This window comes from Mustela putorius, unplaced genomic scaffold (assembly GCF_011764305.1).
Source record: "Mustela putorius furo isolate JIRA1106 unplaced genomic scaffold, ASM1176430v1.1 tig00003976_pilon_pilon_pilon, whole genome shotgun sequence".
Lineage (NCBI taxonomy): Eukaryota > Metazoa > Chordata > Mammalia > Carnivora > Mustelidae > Mustela > Mustela putorius.
The window spans coordinates 5365627-5383669 of record NW_025422118.1 but is presented as its reverse complement, the minus strand read 5'-3'; the positions used below and the strand labels follow the sequence as shown (position 1 = coordinate 5383669).

The 18043-nt window shown below is 43.0% G+C and overlaps 1 protein-coding gene across 1 annotated transcript; it reads left to right on the top strand.

The window, feature by feature from the left end:
- The first annotated feature begins 1631 nt into the window (after positions 1-1631).
- PLPBP (pyridoxal phosphate binding protein) lies at positions 1632-17033 on the top strand. Its single transcript, XM_004758252.3, has 8 exons — positions 1632-1803; positions 3671-3778; positions 3859-3894; positions 4545-4620; positions 12056-12190; positions 13863-14005; positions 14451-14549; positions 15698-17033. Exons 1-8 carry the CDS (start codon positions 1705-1707, stop codon positions 15827-15829), a joined length of 828 nt encoding a protein of 275 aa, XP_004758309.1. The 5' UTR covers positions 1632-1704; the 3' UTR covers positions 15830-17033.
- The last annotated feature ends 1010 nt before the right edge of the window (positions 17034-18043 follow it).

Genomic DNA, 18043 nt, shown 5'->3' with positions numbered 1-18043 from the left:
AATAATGTTTTCTTCTCAGACGGTCTTCTTGGGGAGGGTCTGTGCTGTTTGTGATGGTTTCAATGTCATTCTTTCTATATGAAAGATCCAATGTTCTCTAAAGGTTCTGCCCAGGTCTGTGGTTCTAGAATCTATATTCGCATTTCAAAAGCCAAATGTGACAGTATGTTTGCTGAGGGATTGTTGTCAGGGCTCCTCTACCTCAATTCATTTGAATTAGGACATGGGCATTATTTCTCCATTTCTCTTTAGAGCCAAGTAACCAGGCAACTGTAATTTTCTATTATTTTCTCTTTTTTTAATCTCCCAAAAGAATCACAGTAAGCTCAGAAGGAAGTATGAATGTTTTTCTCATAATTCAGGGCCTCAGACAACAGAAGTGCATGTTTTAAATACTTGATGACATTGATGGTGAATAACTATACTAGATTTTATAAAATTACTTATAAAATCTGTTCCTCTGGGTATTTGGCTTTTTAATCTTTCTCTCTTCCTCTTTGTCCCTGCAAACCGTGGGGAGCAATTTGAAGACAGTTACAGGTGATGAAGTGATTGTGGACCTCTATTTTTCAAGGATTAGGGAAGAATGAGGTGTTAAATGAGATGGTTGATGTCCCAGGAAGTGGAAGAGAAGACACTGAAAACGAAAATAAGGAGAAAAAAGTGGAATGAAATTCATTCAAAAGCATAGCTGAGAAGTAAAGACATTGAAAAATGTGAAATGATGAGACCGGGGTCACCCTGATCTTTTTGTCTTTACTTCCATTTTCATAAGGTTATAGAATTTTAGAGGTGAAAAGCATCTTAGAAATGAATCCACAGGGGCGCCTGGGTGGCTCATTGGGTTGGGCTGCTGCCTTTGGCTCTGGGTCATGATCTCAGGGTCCTGGGATCGAGTCCCTGCTGAGCAGGGAGCCTGCTTCCCTCTCTCTCTCTCTCTCTGCCTGCCTCTCCATCTGCTTGTGATCTCTCTGTCAAATGAATAAATAAAATCTTTAAAGAAACTCAGTTAAGTGTCCCTATTGGTTGCAGAGTGAAACCCTGCTTTGGAGATACTGAATTAAGTGTATTCATGAAAATGTTTTACTTTTTGTGTGCCCATTGAGAATTCCTAATGACTTGTGTGGCTCGCATATTTCCATTGGACAAGCACTGTTTCAAGGATGACAAAAACATGCATTTGACTCGGGCCGTGTTCTTTAGAAAGTTTTATCGGTTCCTCATGAGACTCATCTGAGACACCCAAAGCCACGTCTCCCGCGCGGAAATCTCCGTTCACAGCTCTTTGAACGCCAGGGAAGCGCAAATCCGGGGGGAATTTGGAAAAGGACGAGAACCTCGGAACACGCTTTTTCTTTTTTTCCCGTCAGAAAGGTCCCACATCCGGCGGCTCAGGCGCATAGTGGACGTGGAAGGCTCGCCGGGGAGCACTGGAAGGCCTCCCCCCGCCCCAGCGTCCAGAGTCCGGCCCGTAGTTGCCCAGCAAGGCCAGAGCCGCCTCTCCAAGATGGCCGGCGCCGCGGGGCGGGGTCTCCCGCCATCCCGCCCTCGGCCCGCCCCCGGCCCAGTGTCGATTGGGTGAGACGACTCGGTGGTGAGCGGCGATTGGGCCACACAAGACGCGAGCTGGGCGGGACCGGAAAGCTGTCTCAGCCTTGGGGTGCGGGGCGGGGGGCCGTCCGCCCTCGGTGTAGGTCCCTGGGGATGTGGAGAGCTGGCAGCATGTCGGCAGAGCTGGGAGTCGGGTTCGCATTGCGGGCGGTGAACGAGCGCGTGCAGCAGGCGGTGGCGCGGCGGCCGCGGGTGAGGAGGGAGACAGCGTGGGGACGGTGGGCGGCTGCTCTGAGAAGGGGACACCTGCCTGGGAATGGGTCGTCACGGTGACGCAGAGGGGGTCTCCCGGCGGGGAGGGAGCCGTCCAGCTGCCTTGGCGGCGGCGCGGGTTGCAGAGCCCCCGCAAGGCTAGCGAAGGGTTTCCTCAGCGACCTCGCGGTGAGTCTGACAGGTTTTCTGGAGGTTGGTTCCGTTGGAGCAGAAGGTGTCCACTTACCCCAGAAAATGATGTCCCCGACATCGCGGCTGTTGCCCACCCGCCTTGTTAAGGAGTCCGCGGCCTTAGCGGACGGGAGCAGCGCCGGTCCGGTGCCCAGAACATGCAAGAGAAGACGTCCCCGAGAGCACCCAGAGAGGGCCAGGTCTCCTGAGATCGCTTGTGCGGCGACGTCTAACAGCTCGCGGTCGCTCAGTAATAGTCGACACCAGAGCTGCGCTAGGACGTTTGGGGCAGGAGGGAACTGACATCCAGTCCCAAGCACTTTAAAGGGAAACTCCGACCCCCTCCTTATATTGTCTCCTCTTGGACTTTATTTAATTAGATCAAGCGTCAGTGTTTGCTCCCCTCCCTGTAAATTTAAGCTGAATGGTGTGGAGTGAGACATAACTGAACAGAAAGGTCAGAGTTTCTCTGATCAAGCATTGATGGTGTCAGAATTCCGAATTCCGTCCTGGAGGCAAGACGACCTCAATTGGTATAGTCTTTCCTTGGCTACTAATAAGATGTACCTTGAGCTCAGTCACTTAACTACTCTGGTCCGGAGTTTCCTCATCTGCCCTAGGCAATGGAATAAGCTCTCATTGCTTTAAGCTCCCTGCCGGCGTTGATGTTCTGGGATTCTCAGTGATTCTCCCTAATACATGTCACGAATATATCAGGACCAGAATGAGTTTCCAGAACCTAACTGTGGAGTTTCAGAAGCCAGCAGGGACACCCCCTCTAGTGAGAGGGTAATGCCTTTCCTTAATGAAGTGATTCTTAAACCTCCAACGTTAATGTGCAAGAGCATCATCTGGAGAGATTGTGTTAAAAGCAGATGCTCAGACTCCAGCCCCAGAGATTCAGATTCAGTAGGTCTGCAGTGGTACCCAGATGATGCTGATGCAGTTGGTTAAAGACTGCATTTTAAGGAAATACTGCTTTTACTTACCTTACCTTCCCAGTTCTCCTGAGAGTAGATGTTCAAGTAGCTAACACAGGGCGCCTGGGTGGCTCAGTGGGTTAAGTGTCAGCCTTTGGCTCAGGTCATGATCCCAGGGTCCCGGGATGGAGCCCCACATCAGGCTCCCTGCTCAGTAGAGTGTGCTTCTCCCTCTCTCTCGCCGCGCCCTCCACTTGTGTATGCAAGCTCTCACTCTCTCTTTCTCTCTCAAATGATTAAGTAAAATCTTTAAAAAAATAATAATAAGGGCGCCTGGGTGGCTCAGTGGGTTAAGCCGCTGCCTTCGGCTCGGGTCATGATCTCAGGGTCCTGGGATCGAGTCCCACATCGGGCTCTCTGCTCGGCAGGGAGCCTGCTTCCTTCTCTCTCTCTCTGCCTGCCTCTCAGTGTACTTGTAATTTCTCTCTGTCAAATAAATAAATAAAATCTTAAAAAAAAAAAAATAATAATAATAATAATAATAAAGTAGCTAACACACTAGATTTGGATGCCATACATTTGAAAGACATTCAATCAACATTTGGTACTGGTCTCCCTCCAGTATTGAAATAACGGAGCTTACCTAATGTCACATTAAGACCTACGCCAATTGATTCTTTGGGATCCGTCTTATAGAACTTACTGGAATAATATTCCTAAACATTCACTCATTTGGCTCTTTTCCCTCTTGGCAGGATCTCCCAGCCATCCAGCCCCGGCTGGTAGCAGTCAGCAAAACCAAACCTGCAGACATGGTGATTGAAGCCTACAGTCATGGCCAGCGTACTTTCGGGGAGAACTATGTAAGAGTCCTTTTCCAGTCTGCCTTTTTGGAAGAGTCGTGATTGTCAGGCTTCTGATTCGTTCTGTTTTTACCCTTTAGGTTCAAGAACTGCTAGAAAAAGCATCGAATCCTAAAGTAAGTGGATATCTGAATTTTGGAGTTTGTGTCTATTCTTGGCCCTTCAGCTGAAAGTTAGACCCATTTTGGTGGTTGAGTTTTACAGGATCATCAGCTGGTAGTAGAAATGTCAGTAATCATTTTGAACTCCAAGTATTTCTCAGCTACATTTTCTTTCTTTATTAAAACTAAGACTATAGTTTTCTCCTCTGCAGCTTTTTGGATGTGGTGATTTAGGAGCTTGCTGTAATCCTGGGTCCTTTTGAGGTTTGAAACCTTTAGTCAGTTCATCCTTTGTTTTGTTGTTGTTGTTGTTTTGTTTTGTCTTTTTGAAGTAGGCTCCACACCCAGTGTGTGGCTTGAATTCATGACCCTAAGATCTAGAGTCATGTGCTCTACTGACTGAGCCAGCCAGGTACTCCATAATCAGTTCATCTTTAATGGATGATATCTAAAAGAAGGAGGGAGCTGATGGGAACAAGCAAGAGAAACAGAGTAGAAGAAGCCTTGGGTTTTTCTCTAAGTATCCTTTGGAGCCTGGCTAACGATGGTGATAGTGGTTTGTTGGATAGACACGAAAAGACAGAAGGAAATGTGTAAGGTATTTGCGCCAGCAAAGCCTTCATAAATTCTAGTCATAACATCTAGTCAAACCTTTTTCTCTGCAGATTCTGTCTTCGTGTCCTGAGATCAAATGGCACTTCATTGGCCACCTACAGAAACAAAATGTCAACAAATTGATGGGTAAGATAAAATTCGAAATATGGAGACAAAATCTCTCTACCATTATATTACTTACACTACTTTCTGTGTGGCAAAAGGAACAGCTTTTAGAATAGTCCTAATTCGGGGCACCTGGGTGGCTCAGTGGGTTAAAGCCTCTGCCTTCAGCTCAGGTAATGATCCCAGGGTTCTGGGATCAAGCCCAATGTGGGGCTCGATCCCAGGACCCTGAGAAAAATAGAATCAATGTTAGATTTTGTCAGATGCCTTTCCTGCATCCATTGAAATGATCCTGTGATTTTCTTTTTCAGTTTATTAACATGTTGAATTACATTTATTGATTTTCAAATGTTAAACTACCTCTGCATTCCTAGGAATAGGCTCACTTGGTCGGGCAGTATTATCCTTTTACTGTTGCATTTGCTTTATTAAGTTTTGCTTAGAATGTTTGCATCTACATTCAAAAGGGACATTGGGCTGTCATTTTCTTGTAATATCTTTTTTTAGGTTTAATAAAAATAATACTGGCCTAATAGAACTGGAAAGTACTCCCACTTCTTCAGTCTTTTGAAAGAGTTTGTGTGGAATTGGTATTGTCCCTTCCTTAACTGCTTGGTAGAATTCATCAGTGAGGCCTGGCGTTTCTTTGTAGGAGGGTTTTGGGTTTTGTTTTGTTTTTTAAAGATTTTATTTATTTATTTGAGAGAGAGAGCATGAGAGTGGGGAGGGTCAGAGGAAGAAGCAGGCTCCCTGCCTAGCAGGGAGCCTGATGCAAGACTTGATCCTGGGACTCCAGAATCATGATCTGAGCCAAAGACAGTTGCCCAACAACCAACTGAGCCATCCAGGCACCCTGTAAGAAGGTTTTTAACTATAGTTTCAGTTTTGTTAATAGACTTCACATAAGCTGTTTTTTCTTGTGTGAGCTTTGTTACTTTATGTTTTTAGAGGAATTTGCCCATTTCACCTAAAGTAATAAATTTATGAGCATTAAGTTGTTAGTAATATCTCTTTATTATCCTTTTAATACCTGTAGAATCTGTAGTGATGTCAACTCATTCCTGATGTTGGTCATTTGTCTTCTCTTTTTTTTCTAATCCATCTGGCTAGAGGTTTATCAGTCTTCTCTGATAACTACTTTTAGTTTCATTAATTTTTCTCTGCTGTTCTATTAGTATAATATGTTATATAAACAAAAATAATGATGTATTATGGGATTTATAACATGACAAAGTAAAGTGAATTGAAACAGTGACATACAAAATGGAAAGTAAGAAACAGAAGTACACTATTATAAGGTTCTTAAACTTTATATTAAGTGGTATGACATCATTTTAAGGTAGACCGTGTCTAAGTTCAACTTTAAAGCAACCAATAAAGGTGCCTGACTGGCTCAGTTGGTATAGCATACAACTTGATCTCAGGGTCATAAGTTCAAGCCTCACACTTGGGTCATAAGTTCAAGCCCCACACTTGGGCATAGAGCTTACTTAAAAAAATAAAATAAATCAACCAATAAAATAACACAATAGAAAATTATAGCTAATAAATCAGCAAAGAAGATAAAGTGGAGTAATAAAAAATATGTGAAATGGTATTACATTGTGGTTTGATTTGCATTTCCCTAATGACAAATGAAGTTGAGCATTTTTTCATGTGTTTATTGGCCATTTGTACATCTTCTTGGAGAAATGTCTATTCAGATCCTTATGTGTTTTTTAATTGGGTCTTGTGTGTGTGTGTGTGTGTTTGACTCTTTTCTTTTGAATAAACATATAATGTATTTTTATCCCCAGGGGTACAGGTCTGTGAATCGCCAGGTTTACACATTTCACAGCACTCATCATAGCACATACCCTCCCCCCAATGTCCATATCCTAATTGGGTCTTTTTATTATCAAGTTATAAAATTTCTTTTATATATCCTAGGTACCAGTCCTTTATGCTGTATATGATTTGCAAATACATTCTCCCATTCCATGGGAATGGTATCTTTTTTCTTTTGTGGCATGTGCTATTGGTACTATCGCTAAGAAATCCAAGGTCACAAAGATTTTTTTTTTCTTAAGTAATCTCTGTGCCCAATATGGGGCTTGAACTCACAACCCTGAGATGGAGAGTCAGATGCTCTACCGTTTGAGCCAGCCAGATGCCCCCAGAGTCTCAAAGATTTGCTCCTATTTTCTTCTGAGAGTTTTATCGTGTTAGCTCTTACCTTTGGGTCTTTTTGAGTTAATTTTTATGTATAGCCTAAGGAAAAGGGTGGTGCCACTTCATTCTTTTCCATTGAACTTTTTTGTACCTTCACCTTTATTTTTCAAAGGTACTTTTGCAGACCGTAGAGCTTTAGCTTAATGGTTTTTTCATTCAATACTTTATATTGCTCCACTGTCTTTACTTAGACTGTTTCCAATAAGAAATATAATGTCGTCCTTATCTTTGTTCCTCTGTATGTGACATGTTTTTTGTTTTTTTTTTTTCCTTTAGCTACTTGCAAGGTTTTCTTGTTATCACTGACTTTGAGCAATTTAATTATGATATGCCTTGGTGTAATTTTTTTTTTTCCACATTTCTTGTGCTTGGGATTCATTGAGCTTCTTGGATCTGGGGTTCTAATCAAGTTTTAGAAATTTTTCAACTATTTGTTCACATATATTTTTTGCTTCCCCCTTTCTTTTCTTCTTTGGGGACTCCAGTTACCTATTGGTCTGCTTGAGGTGATTCCAGAGCCCACTGATGCTCTTTTTAATTTTAATTTTTATTTTTTTCCTTGTCTGTGTTTCATTTTGGTAATTTCTTCAAGGTAACTAAGCCTTTCTTTAGCATTGTCTAATTTGCCATTAATCCCATCAGTGGATTTTTCATCTCCTACATGGTGGTTTTCATGCCAGTTGAGTCTTTTTATATCTTCCATGGCCTTCTACATTTTTTTTATATGGCACACGGTTACAGTAACTGTTTTAATGTGCTGCTTACTAATTCTATCATCTTCTGTCATCTTTGACAGTCTGGGGCAATTTCAGCAGATTGATTTAACCCCTCATTATGTATCATATTTCCTGCTTCTTTGAGTGTCTGATTTTTGTTTTTTGGGGGGTTTTTTGTTTGTTTGTTTTGGACAGTCAAATATTGTGAATTTTATTTTTGGGAGCTGGTAATTTTCATATTCCTATAAATATTTTTGAGCCTTTGTTTGGAACACAGCTAACTTACTTGGGGCGGTTTGATCTTTTTAGGTCTTGCTTTTAAGATTAGTTGGCGTGCCTAGAGCAGAGCTCAATTTAGGGCTAATTATTCCCTGTTACTGAGATAAGGCCCTCCATGTACTCTACCCGGTACCCCATGAATCCTAAGCCTGTTTGGTGGGAATAGGCACTATTCCATCCCCTCTGTGAACATCAGGCTCTGTTTCTTCTAATCCTTTCAAACAGTTCTGTCCTGAGCCAGGAGTGATTTCCTTACATGCATGCACTGATCTGTACCCAGCCGAGTTCTGGAAGGGAGCCCTTCACAACTCACCAGTGGTCTCTCTGTGTGCTGCTCTTTCCTCTCCCAAATTCTGCCCTGTGAACTCTAGCTACTTAGTCTTTCCAGATTCTTAGTTCCTGTCTTCAACTCAGGTCCACACTCTTCCTGCATTCGCCTTTCCCGTGCCACATTCTAGAAACTTTAGCTGGGGCAGTTGTGGCCCTCACTTAATTTGTTTCTCATCCCTCAGAGATCACTATCTTTCACTGCATGATACTCAGTTCTTTTACATCACCATTTCATATATTTTGTCCATTTCGATGTTCAGGTGGGAGGGTAAATCTGATCCCTATACTTCCATCTTGTTGGAAAGTAGAAGTCTATTGTATTTTTTTTTTAAAGATCTTATTTATTTATTTGACAGAGAGAGACACAGTGAGAGAGGGAATACAAGTAGAGGGAGAGGGAGAAGCAGGCCTCCCACTGAGCAGGCAGCCTGATGTGGGGCTCCATCCCAGGACCCCAAGATCATGACCTGAGCCGAAGGCAGCCGCTTAACGACTGAGCCACCCAGGCATCCCTATTGTATTATTTTTAAAAGCTATTTCGTATTAGGTGTGAGGGAAGTAGGGAGCCTGTTTATACTTAATAAGTGGACAGCAAGACAGTCAACTTTTTATTGGAGAAATAATTAAATTAGATTCCCTTCCTTGCAGTATAAATTCCAGTGAGATTAAAGAATTTTTTTTTTTTTAGATTTTATTTATTTATTTGATAGAGAGAGACAGCGAGAAAGGGAACACAATCCAGGGGAGTGGGAGAGGGAGAAGCAGGCTTCCTGCCCAGCAGAGAGCCCGACATGGGATCTGATCCCAGAACCCTGGGATCATGACCTGAGCTAAAGACAGATGCTTAACAACTGATCCATCCATGTATCCCGAGATTAAAGAATCTTAACTTGAAAATCAAAATTATGAAGTATTAGAAGAAAAATAGGAAGATATTTTTATTTTTTCAGGCTGGTGAAAGACCTTTCTAAATAAAACAAAGTCTGAAAACCATTAAAGGAACAATTAGCACATTTGCTTACACAAAAATTAAAGCTTTCCATATGTCAAAGCAAAAGGGAAGCACAGATTGGTAGTAAAATAATATTTTTTAAAAGGGGAAGAGGTTAATGTCCATAATATATAAAGACTTTTTTTTTAAAAGATTTTATTTATTTATTTGACCGAGAGAGACAGCAAGAGAGGGAACACAAGCAGGGGGAGTGGCAGAGGGAGAAGCAGGCTCCCCGCTGAGCAAGGAGCCTGATGCAGAAGTCAATCCCAGAAACGTGGGATCATGACCTGAGCCGAAGGCATATGCTTGCTTAACAACTGAGCCACCCAGGCACCGCTAAAGAATTTTTTTTTTTTTTAAAGATTTTATTTATTTATTTGACAGAGAGAAATCACAAGCAGATGGAGAGGCAGGCAGAGAGAGAGAGAGAGAGGGAAGCAGGCTCCCTGCTGAGCAGAGAGCCCGATGCGGGACTCGATCCCAGGACCCTGAGATCATGACCTGAGCCGAAGGCAGCGGCCTAACCACTGAGCCACCCAGGCGCCCTAAAGAATTTTTTAATGCATGAGAAAAACATAGGGAAAAACTAAGAAACAGGCCACTTATAAGGATAAAATATACAAAAGACCAGTAATCAAACAAAAAATGCTTACCCTCAATAAGAGAAATACAAAATACAATAATAAATTCTACTTTTCACCAATCAGGTTTGCAAAAAGTAAAAAGTCTGCTAATATCCAATGTTTGAGAGCATGAGTAAATGAGCACTCCACATTTTGCCAGGAAGATTCTAAAATGGTAGGGCTTTTTTGGATTTCTAGTATCTAACACAGTTTTAATTGTACTTTGTCCTTAACTAGTAACTTCAATTCCTGGTACTCATGTATTCTATAGCAACTTGTATATGTGCACAAAGATCTGTTTCTAAGCTTTGGTTTTGTAGTAAAAAAAACAAACAAACAAGGTTAATAAGAACAATGTTAAGGAAATTGTGATCATCTGTTCTGTGGAATGTCGCAGTTGTTAAAAGTACCAGTAGATTTATGGTACTAATGTAGAAAAAATCTCCAACGTGTACTGCTAACTGGAAGCAAGCAACCCGTAAAACATTTACTATGATCCAGTGCCTGGCTGACTCAGTTAGTGAAGTGTGTGACTCTTGATCTCAGGGTTATAAGTTCAAGTCCCACGTTGGGTATAAAGATTACTTAAATATAAAAGGTTTGGGGGCGGGGGAAGCAGTATGATCCCATCTATATGTCATTCCAAAAAATAACAATAAATTATACATCTGGGGGGGTGGTCTATGTGATTGGATGGAAATACACTAAAATGATCTGGAAGAATCCTTAGCCCAGTGGTAACAGTGGTAGTTTCTAGGGTGAGAAACTGAGTTTTTACTGCATGTGCTTCTATATTGCTTATTTTTTCTCCACATCAAGCATATCTGCTTTTGGTCTGTTTTTTAAGTATGTACATTTTTTAAATACATACTTTTATTTAAAAAAGTAGCCTAAGCTCAAATTCAACATTAAGAATATGGAGTCATGGGACACCTGGATGGCTCGTTCTGTTGAGCCTTCTGCTCAGGTCATGATCCCAGGGTCCTGGGATTGAGTCCCACATCAGGTTCCTTGCTCAGTAGGGAACCTGCTTCTCCCTCTGCCTGTTGCTCCTTTTGCTTATGTGCTCTGGCTTTCTCTCTCCCTCTCACACATACACAAATAAATAAGTGAAAAACCTTAAAAAAAAGAAAAAGAAAAAACAAACAAACATGGAGTCGTGGGGTACCTGAGCATTTGGCTATGGTCATCTCAGGATCCTGCGATGAAGCCCCATGTTGGGCTCCCTGCTCAGCAGGAAGTCTGCTTGTCCCTCTCCCTCTTCCCCTCCCCCTCAGCATTCACACTCTTTCTCTCTCTCTCTCTCTTAAATAAATCTTCAAAAAAAAATATGATGGAGTTTGCCATTATTTAAGTCACAGCTCTAATATTTGTTAGTTTTGTAAACTTGAATAAACTTCATCCTTTCGGGGCGCCTGGGTGGCTCAGTGGGTTAAAGCCTCTGCCTTCGGCTCAGGTCATGATCTCAGGGTCCTGGGATCGAGCCCCACATGGTGCTCTCTGCTCAGCAGGGAGCCTGCTTCCCTTCCTCTCTGCCTGCCTCTGCCTACTTGTGATCTCTCTCTCTCTCTGTCAAATAAATAAATAAACTCTTAAAAAAAAAAAAAAAACCTTCATCCTTTCTGAGCCTCAGTTTCCCCAACTGTAAGGTGGAGGTAATAATAGTGCTTCATGAACCATGGTAAAGATTGAAAAGCAGTAATGCATGTATACCTGTTAGCACATTGCCTGTTTGACGAGAGCAAGCTGCTGATATTGCTGCTTCTGTCTTCACTCTGTATCTGAGGCAAGAGTGATAGTTCATGTCACATGCATCTTTGGAAAAAGAGATGGTTTCGATGATGTCAGCATCTCCCTTAGCTGTCATTCTGTCGTCCTGGTTGAACGAGAGCACCCCTGTCCCACAGTTTAAGAACATGGCGTTATCCTGCCAGGGAAGCACTGGGGCCTCTGTAGTTATCCTTTCTTTATTGTCATCTTGACCCGGTTCTTGCATGTGAACTGAAGTATAGTCCCATCAAGCCTGCTCTTGGGAATCTGCACTATTTCCAGCCCTCTTGAATGCATGTGCCTCCTGGTTGCGGCAGGTCACTGTTTCCCTGATGGATCCTTTCCAGTGAGGTAGCAGTGGGCTGACATTTAAACTGACATCTAGTAAAACCATCTCAGAAGTCTGAGCATAAGTCTGTCTTGTTCTTTTTCTGGGAAATCGTTCTTCCATCCACCAAGTCAAAAAGATGGGTTGTATGTTGCTTGCTACGGCACGGTGAATGAAGAATTACCTTGCCTCTTTCTCGTTGCAGCTGTCCCCAATCTCTTCATGCTGGAAACAGTGGATTCTGTGAAGTTGGCAGATAAAGTGAACAGTTCATGGCAGAAAAAAAGTTCTCCTGAAAGGTTAAAGGTTATGGTCCAGGTTAATACCAGTGGAGAGGAGAGTAAGTGACCCGACCTGAATTGTAGATTTTTCTTCCCCTTAGTATGGCTGAAGGTCTGGAAGAATGCCAGGCCTAAGAATCTGATAGCTAAGGGTCTAGAAGGAAATCACAGGCCTTTAAGTAAGCTGTTTCCTGTAGGATCTAGATGGCACAATGACATCTAAGCCAGTCCATGTATAACTCTTTCTTACATTGTGGTTTGTTAATTCTTAGTTTTTTGGTGGCCCAGAATAGGACAAGCCAAGAAGGGAACTGTATCTTTGATCTCCTGAAAATTCCTAGAAATCCTTCACTGCTGAAGGAGATAGCACAGTCACATGTGTAACACTCAGGTGTTAAAAAAATTACTTAATGTTACATTAGGAGGGAAAAGAAGGAAGTCACCTGAGCACCAGTTAATGAATACCTTTAAGGGGTTTGGGTTGACAATGTAACATAGTGAATAGAGCAGGAGCTTTGAAATCAGACCTGGGGTTTGAGCTCCCACACCTTCCAGGATTGTAACCTCAGGCAGGTTACCTAACCTCTCTGTACCTCAGTTTCCTTGGCGGACCATGATAATCACAGTGGTGCCTACGTCAGAGGGTGTTGTCAGGACTGAAAGTGGTAACGTGGGCAGAGCTGCTGGCAGGGAAGCCTGCACATCTCACTTGTTAGCACTTGTTAACAGTAAGTGTTCACAGACCGGTCGTTTGCTTACGACCAGCAGAGCCCCAGGATTCGCCAGACGGTAACATGAAGGAACACAATGCAGATAGGCCCTCAGGCCAGGCTTCCTGGCTTTAAATCCCAGTTGCGCAATTTCTAGTTGTGGGACCTTGGACAAGGCACTGAGCCTCCCTGTCCCTCAGTTTCCTCATTTTTAGAGTGGAGACAGTAAGAGTACTTATTGCATAGTTACTGTATTAAGTGAAGAGCTCTTAGAACTTGGCACATGTGCCTGACACGTAAGTGTTTTGTTGTAAGTTGTAACAATTTTTATTTCTTTACGCACCTAGATTATATATTATGTTATCAGTATAGGTATGTCTGAAACTGGCTCCAGGTGAAGTCTATGATAGCATTTCCTGATAATTGGCTATATTAGGCTGTAATTAAAGATTCAAGTGAACATTCGTAGCATCTCCATTTGATAAATGAGGGAAAGAGAACATTCATATTCCTTATAACGGCATAACAAATCATCATTTACCACAGACTGCTCCTCCATTTGTTAATTAGCAAGTTCCATTAAATTTTACAAATACTTAGTGAAAACTGGGATATATACTTTATTTTAAAATGTTTACAGCTCTAATAAATTAATAAAACAATAGATGTACCAGAGCTGGGAAAAGAATTCCCCGGTGAATCTGGCATTTTGACAATGTGAGTCTTCTTGGTGTCTCAAGAAAGATAGTGTTTTTTTCTCTTCCCTCTGCTCTAGCTGTTCGCAGCTCAGATCACTGAGATTCAGATGATTAATACTCAATTCCTGACCAGAAGGGAAGCAACATAAACAAAGGCCACCAAAATAAAATTACTTTTTAGGACTGAAGGAATCTTTTTTTTTCCCCCAAGAAGTCCTCTAGCCCAAAAGTCACCACCTTTTTAAGGAAGGGGTAGAAATAAAGCCTTCCTCTGGCTACTTCAGACATGTTGGTACAAGTGTCTTCTGTTCCTTTTTGTGAAGGTAAACATGGCCTTCTGCCTTCAGAGACAGTAGCCGTGGTGGAACACATAAATGCCAAGTGCCCCAGCCTGGAATTCGTGGGGCTCATGACCATAGGAAGTTTTGGCCATGATCTTAGTCAAGGACCAAATCCAGACTTCCAGGTACCGGGGGCCAAGGACGGGGGTATTGCTCGCATGTTTAGGAAGCATCTTAGTGAAATGCTGTTGCAAGACAGGCTGCCATGATAAATGACCCTCTTCTGAACTCTTCTTGTAAGGGTAGAAGAAAATAAGTTTCCAAAACCCACAGACCTTTCTCAACCCCACTTGAACCTGGCTAAAACACAGCCTTCGGAGAAAACCAGTTCTTTTCTTCCTTTTCCAATGGCTGATTTTTGTTTGTTTGTTTTTGGGGGGCTTTTTTTGTTTGTGTTTTTGAAAGCAGGAGCATTTGCTAAAATAAACTCGGTAACTTCTGAAAATTTTGACAGGGCTTGAAACCACAAGGAATCAATAATCTTTGGCAGAGATGTTCAGATTTAGCCACTTTCAGGCATCCTTAGAGAAGGGAGGAATGAAATAAATTTCACACTTGTCTTTCTGTCAGGTGTTACTGTCCCTCCGAGAGGAGCTGTGTAAAAAGCTGAGCATCCCCACTGAGCAGGTGGAGCTGAGCATGGGCATGTCCATGGACTTCCAACATGCTGTGAGTGTCCCCCTGGGGACCTTTATCCACCTCAAGGGGAGGGTCTGAAAGGCCACAGCAGGGAGCGGTTTTTGTCAGAGAAACCTTTGAAAATGCCTCATCGTAGCAATAGGGTCCCAAGTAGCAGTGGCTCTCACCTGTTCCGGCATCCCCCACCCCCTTCTTTTCTGAAATTAAATGTATAGAAATGATAGCTTTGACACATAGCTTTTTTTAACTCAATACAATTCCCTGAGTGGATTCTAAAGAACTAAGAAGGGGCTCCTGACTGGCCCAGTCAGTAGAGCACATGACTCTTGATCTTGGGGTCATGAGGTCAAGTCTTACAGTGGGTGTAGAGATTACTTAAAAATAAATAAAATTAAAAAATACATATTTAACTATTATTTTTTAAAGTGTATTATATATGCTTTTTTGGGATAGTAAATAACTTGATGAAGTGCTAAAAATCAAAGTAGAAACTTGACTCTGTGCGTCCAGTAGTTGCATTCTTGGAAAATCACATAAACCGAAACAGTGCAAAAAAACTTTGTGTTTATAAGTATGATGGAATTCAATCCTATGCTCAATCAGAAGGAGGTATTTTCTTTTTTTTTTTTTTTAATAAAGATTTTATTTATTTACTTGTCAAGAGAGAAAGAAAGAGAACAAGCACAAGCCGGGGAGCCACAGGCAGAGGGAGAAGCAGACTCCCCCCTGAGCAGGGAGCCTGATGCAGGACTCAATCCCAGGACCCTGGGGTCATGACCTGAGCCAAAGGCAGACACTTAACTGACTGACCACACAGGCGCCCCAGGAGGAGGTTTTCTCATCCCTCTAATCATGGAGCATCAGGAAGGGCTGTGGGCTGTGAGACCTGTCCATTGTGCCACCATGTCTCAGTCAGAGTGTGACCTCTCACTCCAGCCCCAGATAAGCAGCAGTTGTCTTCCCTAATCATGGTGACAGCCATGGACAGGCTTACTGATTTCTCAAACATACCCTGGAGGTAGGATCATCCCAAGGTTAACCACTGCCCAATGGCCCTCTTCAGCTGCGTTATCATCGTTCTTCATAGAACCCCTCGTGAGCCACAGTGACAGGAATGGCTTCAGCGTTGGCTGCCTTATTTCAAATTCGGCCCCAGTACTTTCTCTTCTTTCCCTCAGATTGAAGTAGGATCTACGAATGTCCGAGTAGGAAGCATCATTTTTGGAGAGCGAGATTACTCCAAGAAGCCTGCCCTGGACAAGTCAGCAGCCGACCTGAAGGCACCAGTGGAGGTGGCACAGGCGCACTGAGGCCAGGCACAGCCAGCAGTGTGGCCGAACTATGCAGTCATTTGGATTTCCATCTCGATGTTCCCTATGTTACAGCACAGCCGTGCTCTCCTTGTGACCCTCAGAGAGCGTGCTGATGATGACGTGTGTGGATGGAAACCATCTGTACTTAGTATCTCACCCAAGAAGTTCACTTCAGGTAGTGGCTTTGGATTGGATCTCAGAAATCCAGACATTTCTGCAGAACACATATCAAGTCAATAGCCAAGAATTGAGTTCAGTTTTGAATCTTGCCCAGGAAAAACAACCAACTCATGAATGCCTTCCCCAGGTTAAAATGTGGCCACGGATGCCTATAATCACCAGAGTGAGAGGGATTTGCATTTGTCGTCCCCTCTCATAGAAAATTCTCTTCTCACAAACCCCTAGTGAGTAATTAATTGTCTTTGCTGCTCTGGAGCAGAGTGATCGCTGTCCCCAGTTTCCACCCCACCCAGTAAATATTTATCTGTGCTCTGGAATGGCAGTATAGGTGACCAGGAACTGGCTCGAGGCAGTGATCCAAACCCAAATCATGGCTCATGAGAGTTTATGGCTTTGGCCACCTTGTGGTATTGACCCTGAAAATGACAGAGGTAACAAATGGGTTTGAGCCTTTCTAACATCATCCTCAAGAGAGGGCTTTGAGCTTTCTCCCCTGGGCTCTCCAGTGAGGAAAATTTAATGCTGTGATTTCTTTTACACCATAATCCTGTTATTGGTGGTTTCTTATCAAAGACCAGTGAATCTCATAGCTTCCCAGAAATTCCTTCAAAGCCAGTTCAGGCTCACAGTTTCAACAAGGCCTAGCTTTGAGTTTCCCACCCCTGCAGAGCATTTTCCAGGTCCATCTATATATACCCTCCCCTCCCCTGCTGTACTGATAAGCCAGAATTTTGCAACTTCTTGGTTGTTAATAAAGTAGCAAGAGCTGCAAAAACTAGAAAGCACAATTCTCAGATACTCATAACAGTCTTTATTCAAGCCCCAGTCTTTTATCTCACGAAATAACTTTCAGAACCTGTTGCTACTGCTGAATGTAATTTTGTAAAACTTAAAACCATTATGATGCCTGTATTCTTTCAATCAGAGCTATATGATGTTTCAGAGTGTGTTAAATAAAAATGTGAGTTTGAATTATACCATCTGTGCCGATTACAAAGCAATTAAAGCATTTATTTTTTAAGACCTGGTGTAATGAGTGAGTCTAACAGGAGCGAGGCATTGGAGCCAACAGGGAGTCACTGTGCCCATCACTTGACGCGGTGCCAGCCCAGCTTTAGAAGAGGACTTGCCCTGGCTCAGAGATGCAGCCAAAGCCGCACCTTGGATGAGAGAAGAATTCTGAATTTCTAAAGGCAAGAAAATGAAATGTTGGCATTTCAGGAATCACTAAAGGAAAGCAGTATTACTTACCTCTTGCCACAAGAACCTCTACTTTAGGTGGCCTCTAGGTGGCGACATTGGCTAACCTGTGGGCAAGTACTGGGGCTCCACCGTGCACATTTCTTAGGAGGGGCCCCTCACCCTGAGTCTCACCCCTTCAGAGGGCAGAAAAGGAGACGAAAGAGAACATCATTTTTCCAAGTGCTAGGGCTGACTCTTGCAAAGCCACTAGGTTCTTCCAGATACCTCATTTCTTTGCTAACTGGATAGGGGTCCGAGGATGGCTGTGGAACTGGGAAAAGTGAACTTCTAAGCTTTTTAATAAAGAACTCTCCGGATTGTGCCTCCAGATTGAGAACAATGAAGGAGGCAAGCCAGAGGAGGCTGAGTCAAACCCAGATAAGGAAAGGAAACTAAAGTAGGTCTGTCCAGTGTTCCCACAACAGGCCAGGACCTTGGGCAAAGAGAAAAGCCAGCAAAATGGTGACTTTGATTCTTGGTACACGTGACAGGCAGCAGGTCGGAATCCTCTCAGATTTTCATTAGATGGGTGATAGCATCCACAGCAAGTTCCTGAGTCACAACAGCATGCTGTTCTGGGACAGACCAACCATGTGACCTAGCGTTCTCTGTCCCTGCCATCAGCCACCCAGGCCCTTGGCTGCCTGGTACCAGCCTCAGAGGGTTGATGCTCAAAGGCTCCCAATCTTCCAGCATGTCTGTCCTTACAAACATCCTCAGAGATTCCAACCACTGTATCTCTTAATTACTTCAAATCAACTCTCCCTGTCCCTTTTATAAACATGCCTG

Excerpts from the sequence above, each read along its gene's own strand:
- PLPBP (XM_004758252.3), top strand. The coding sequence starts at position 1,705 with ATGTGGAGAGCTGGCAGCATGTCGGCAGAGCTGGGAGTCGGGTTCGCA. Across the intron at positions 4,621-12,055 it reads AAATGTCAACAAATTGATGG|CTGTCCCCAATCTCTTCATG; the intron begins GTAAGATAAAAT and ends TTCTCGTTGCAG. Across the intron at positions 14,550-15,697 it reads CCATGGACTTCCAACATGCT|ATTGAAGTAGGATCTACGAA; the intron begins GTGAGTGTCCCC and ends TCTTTCCCTCAG.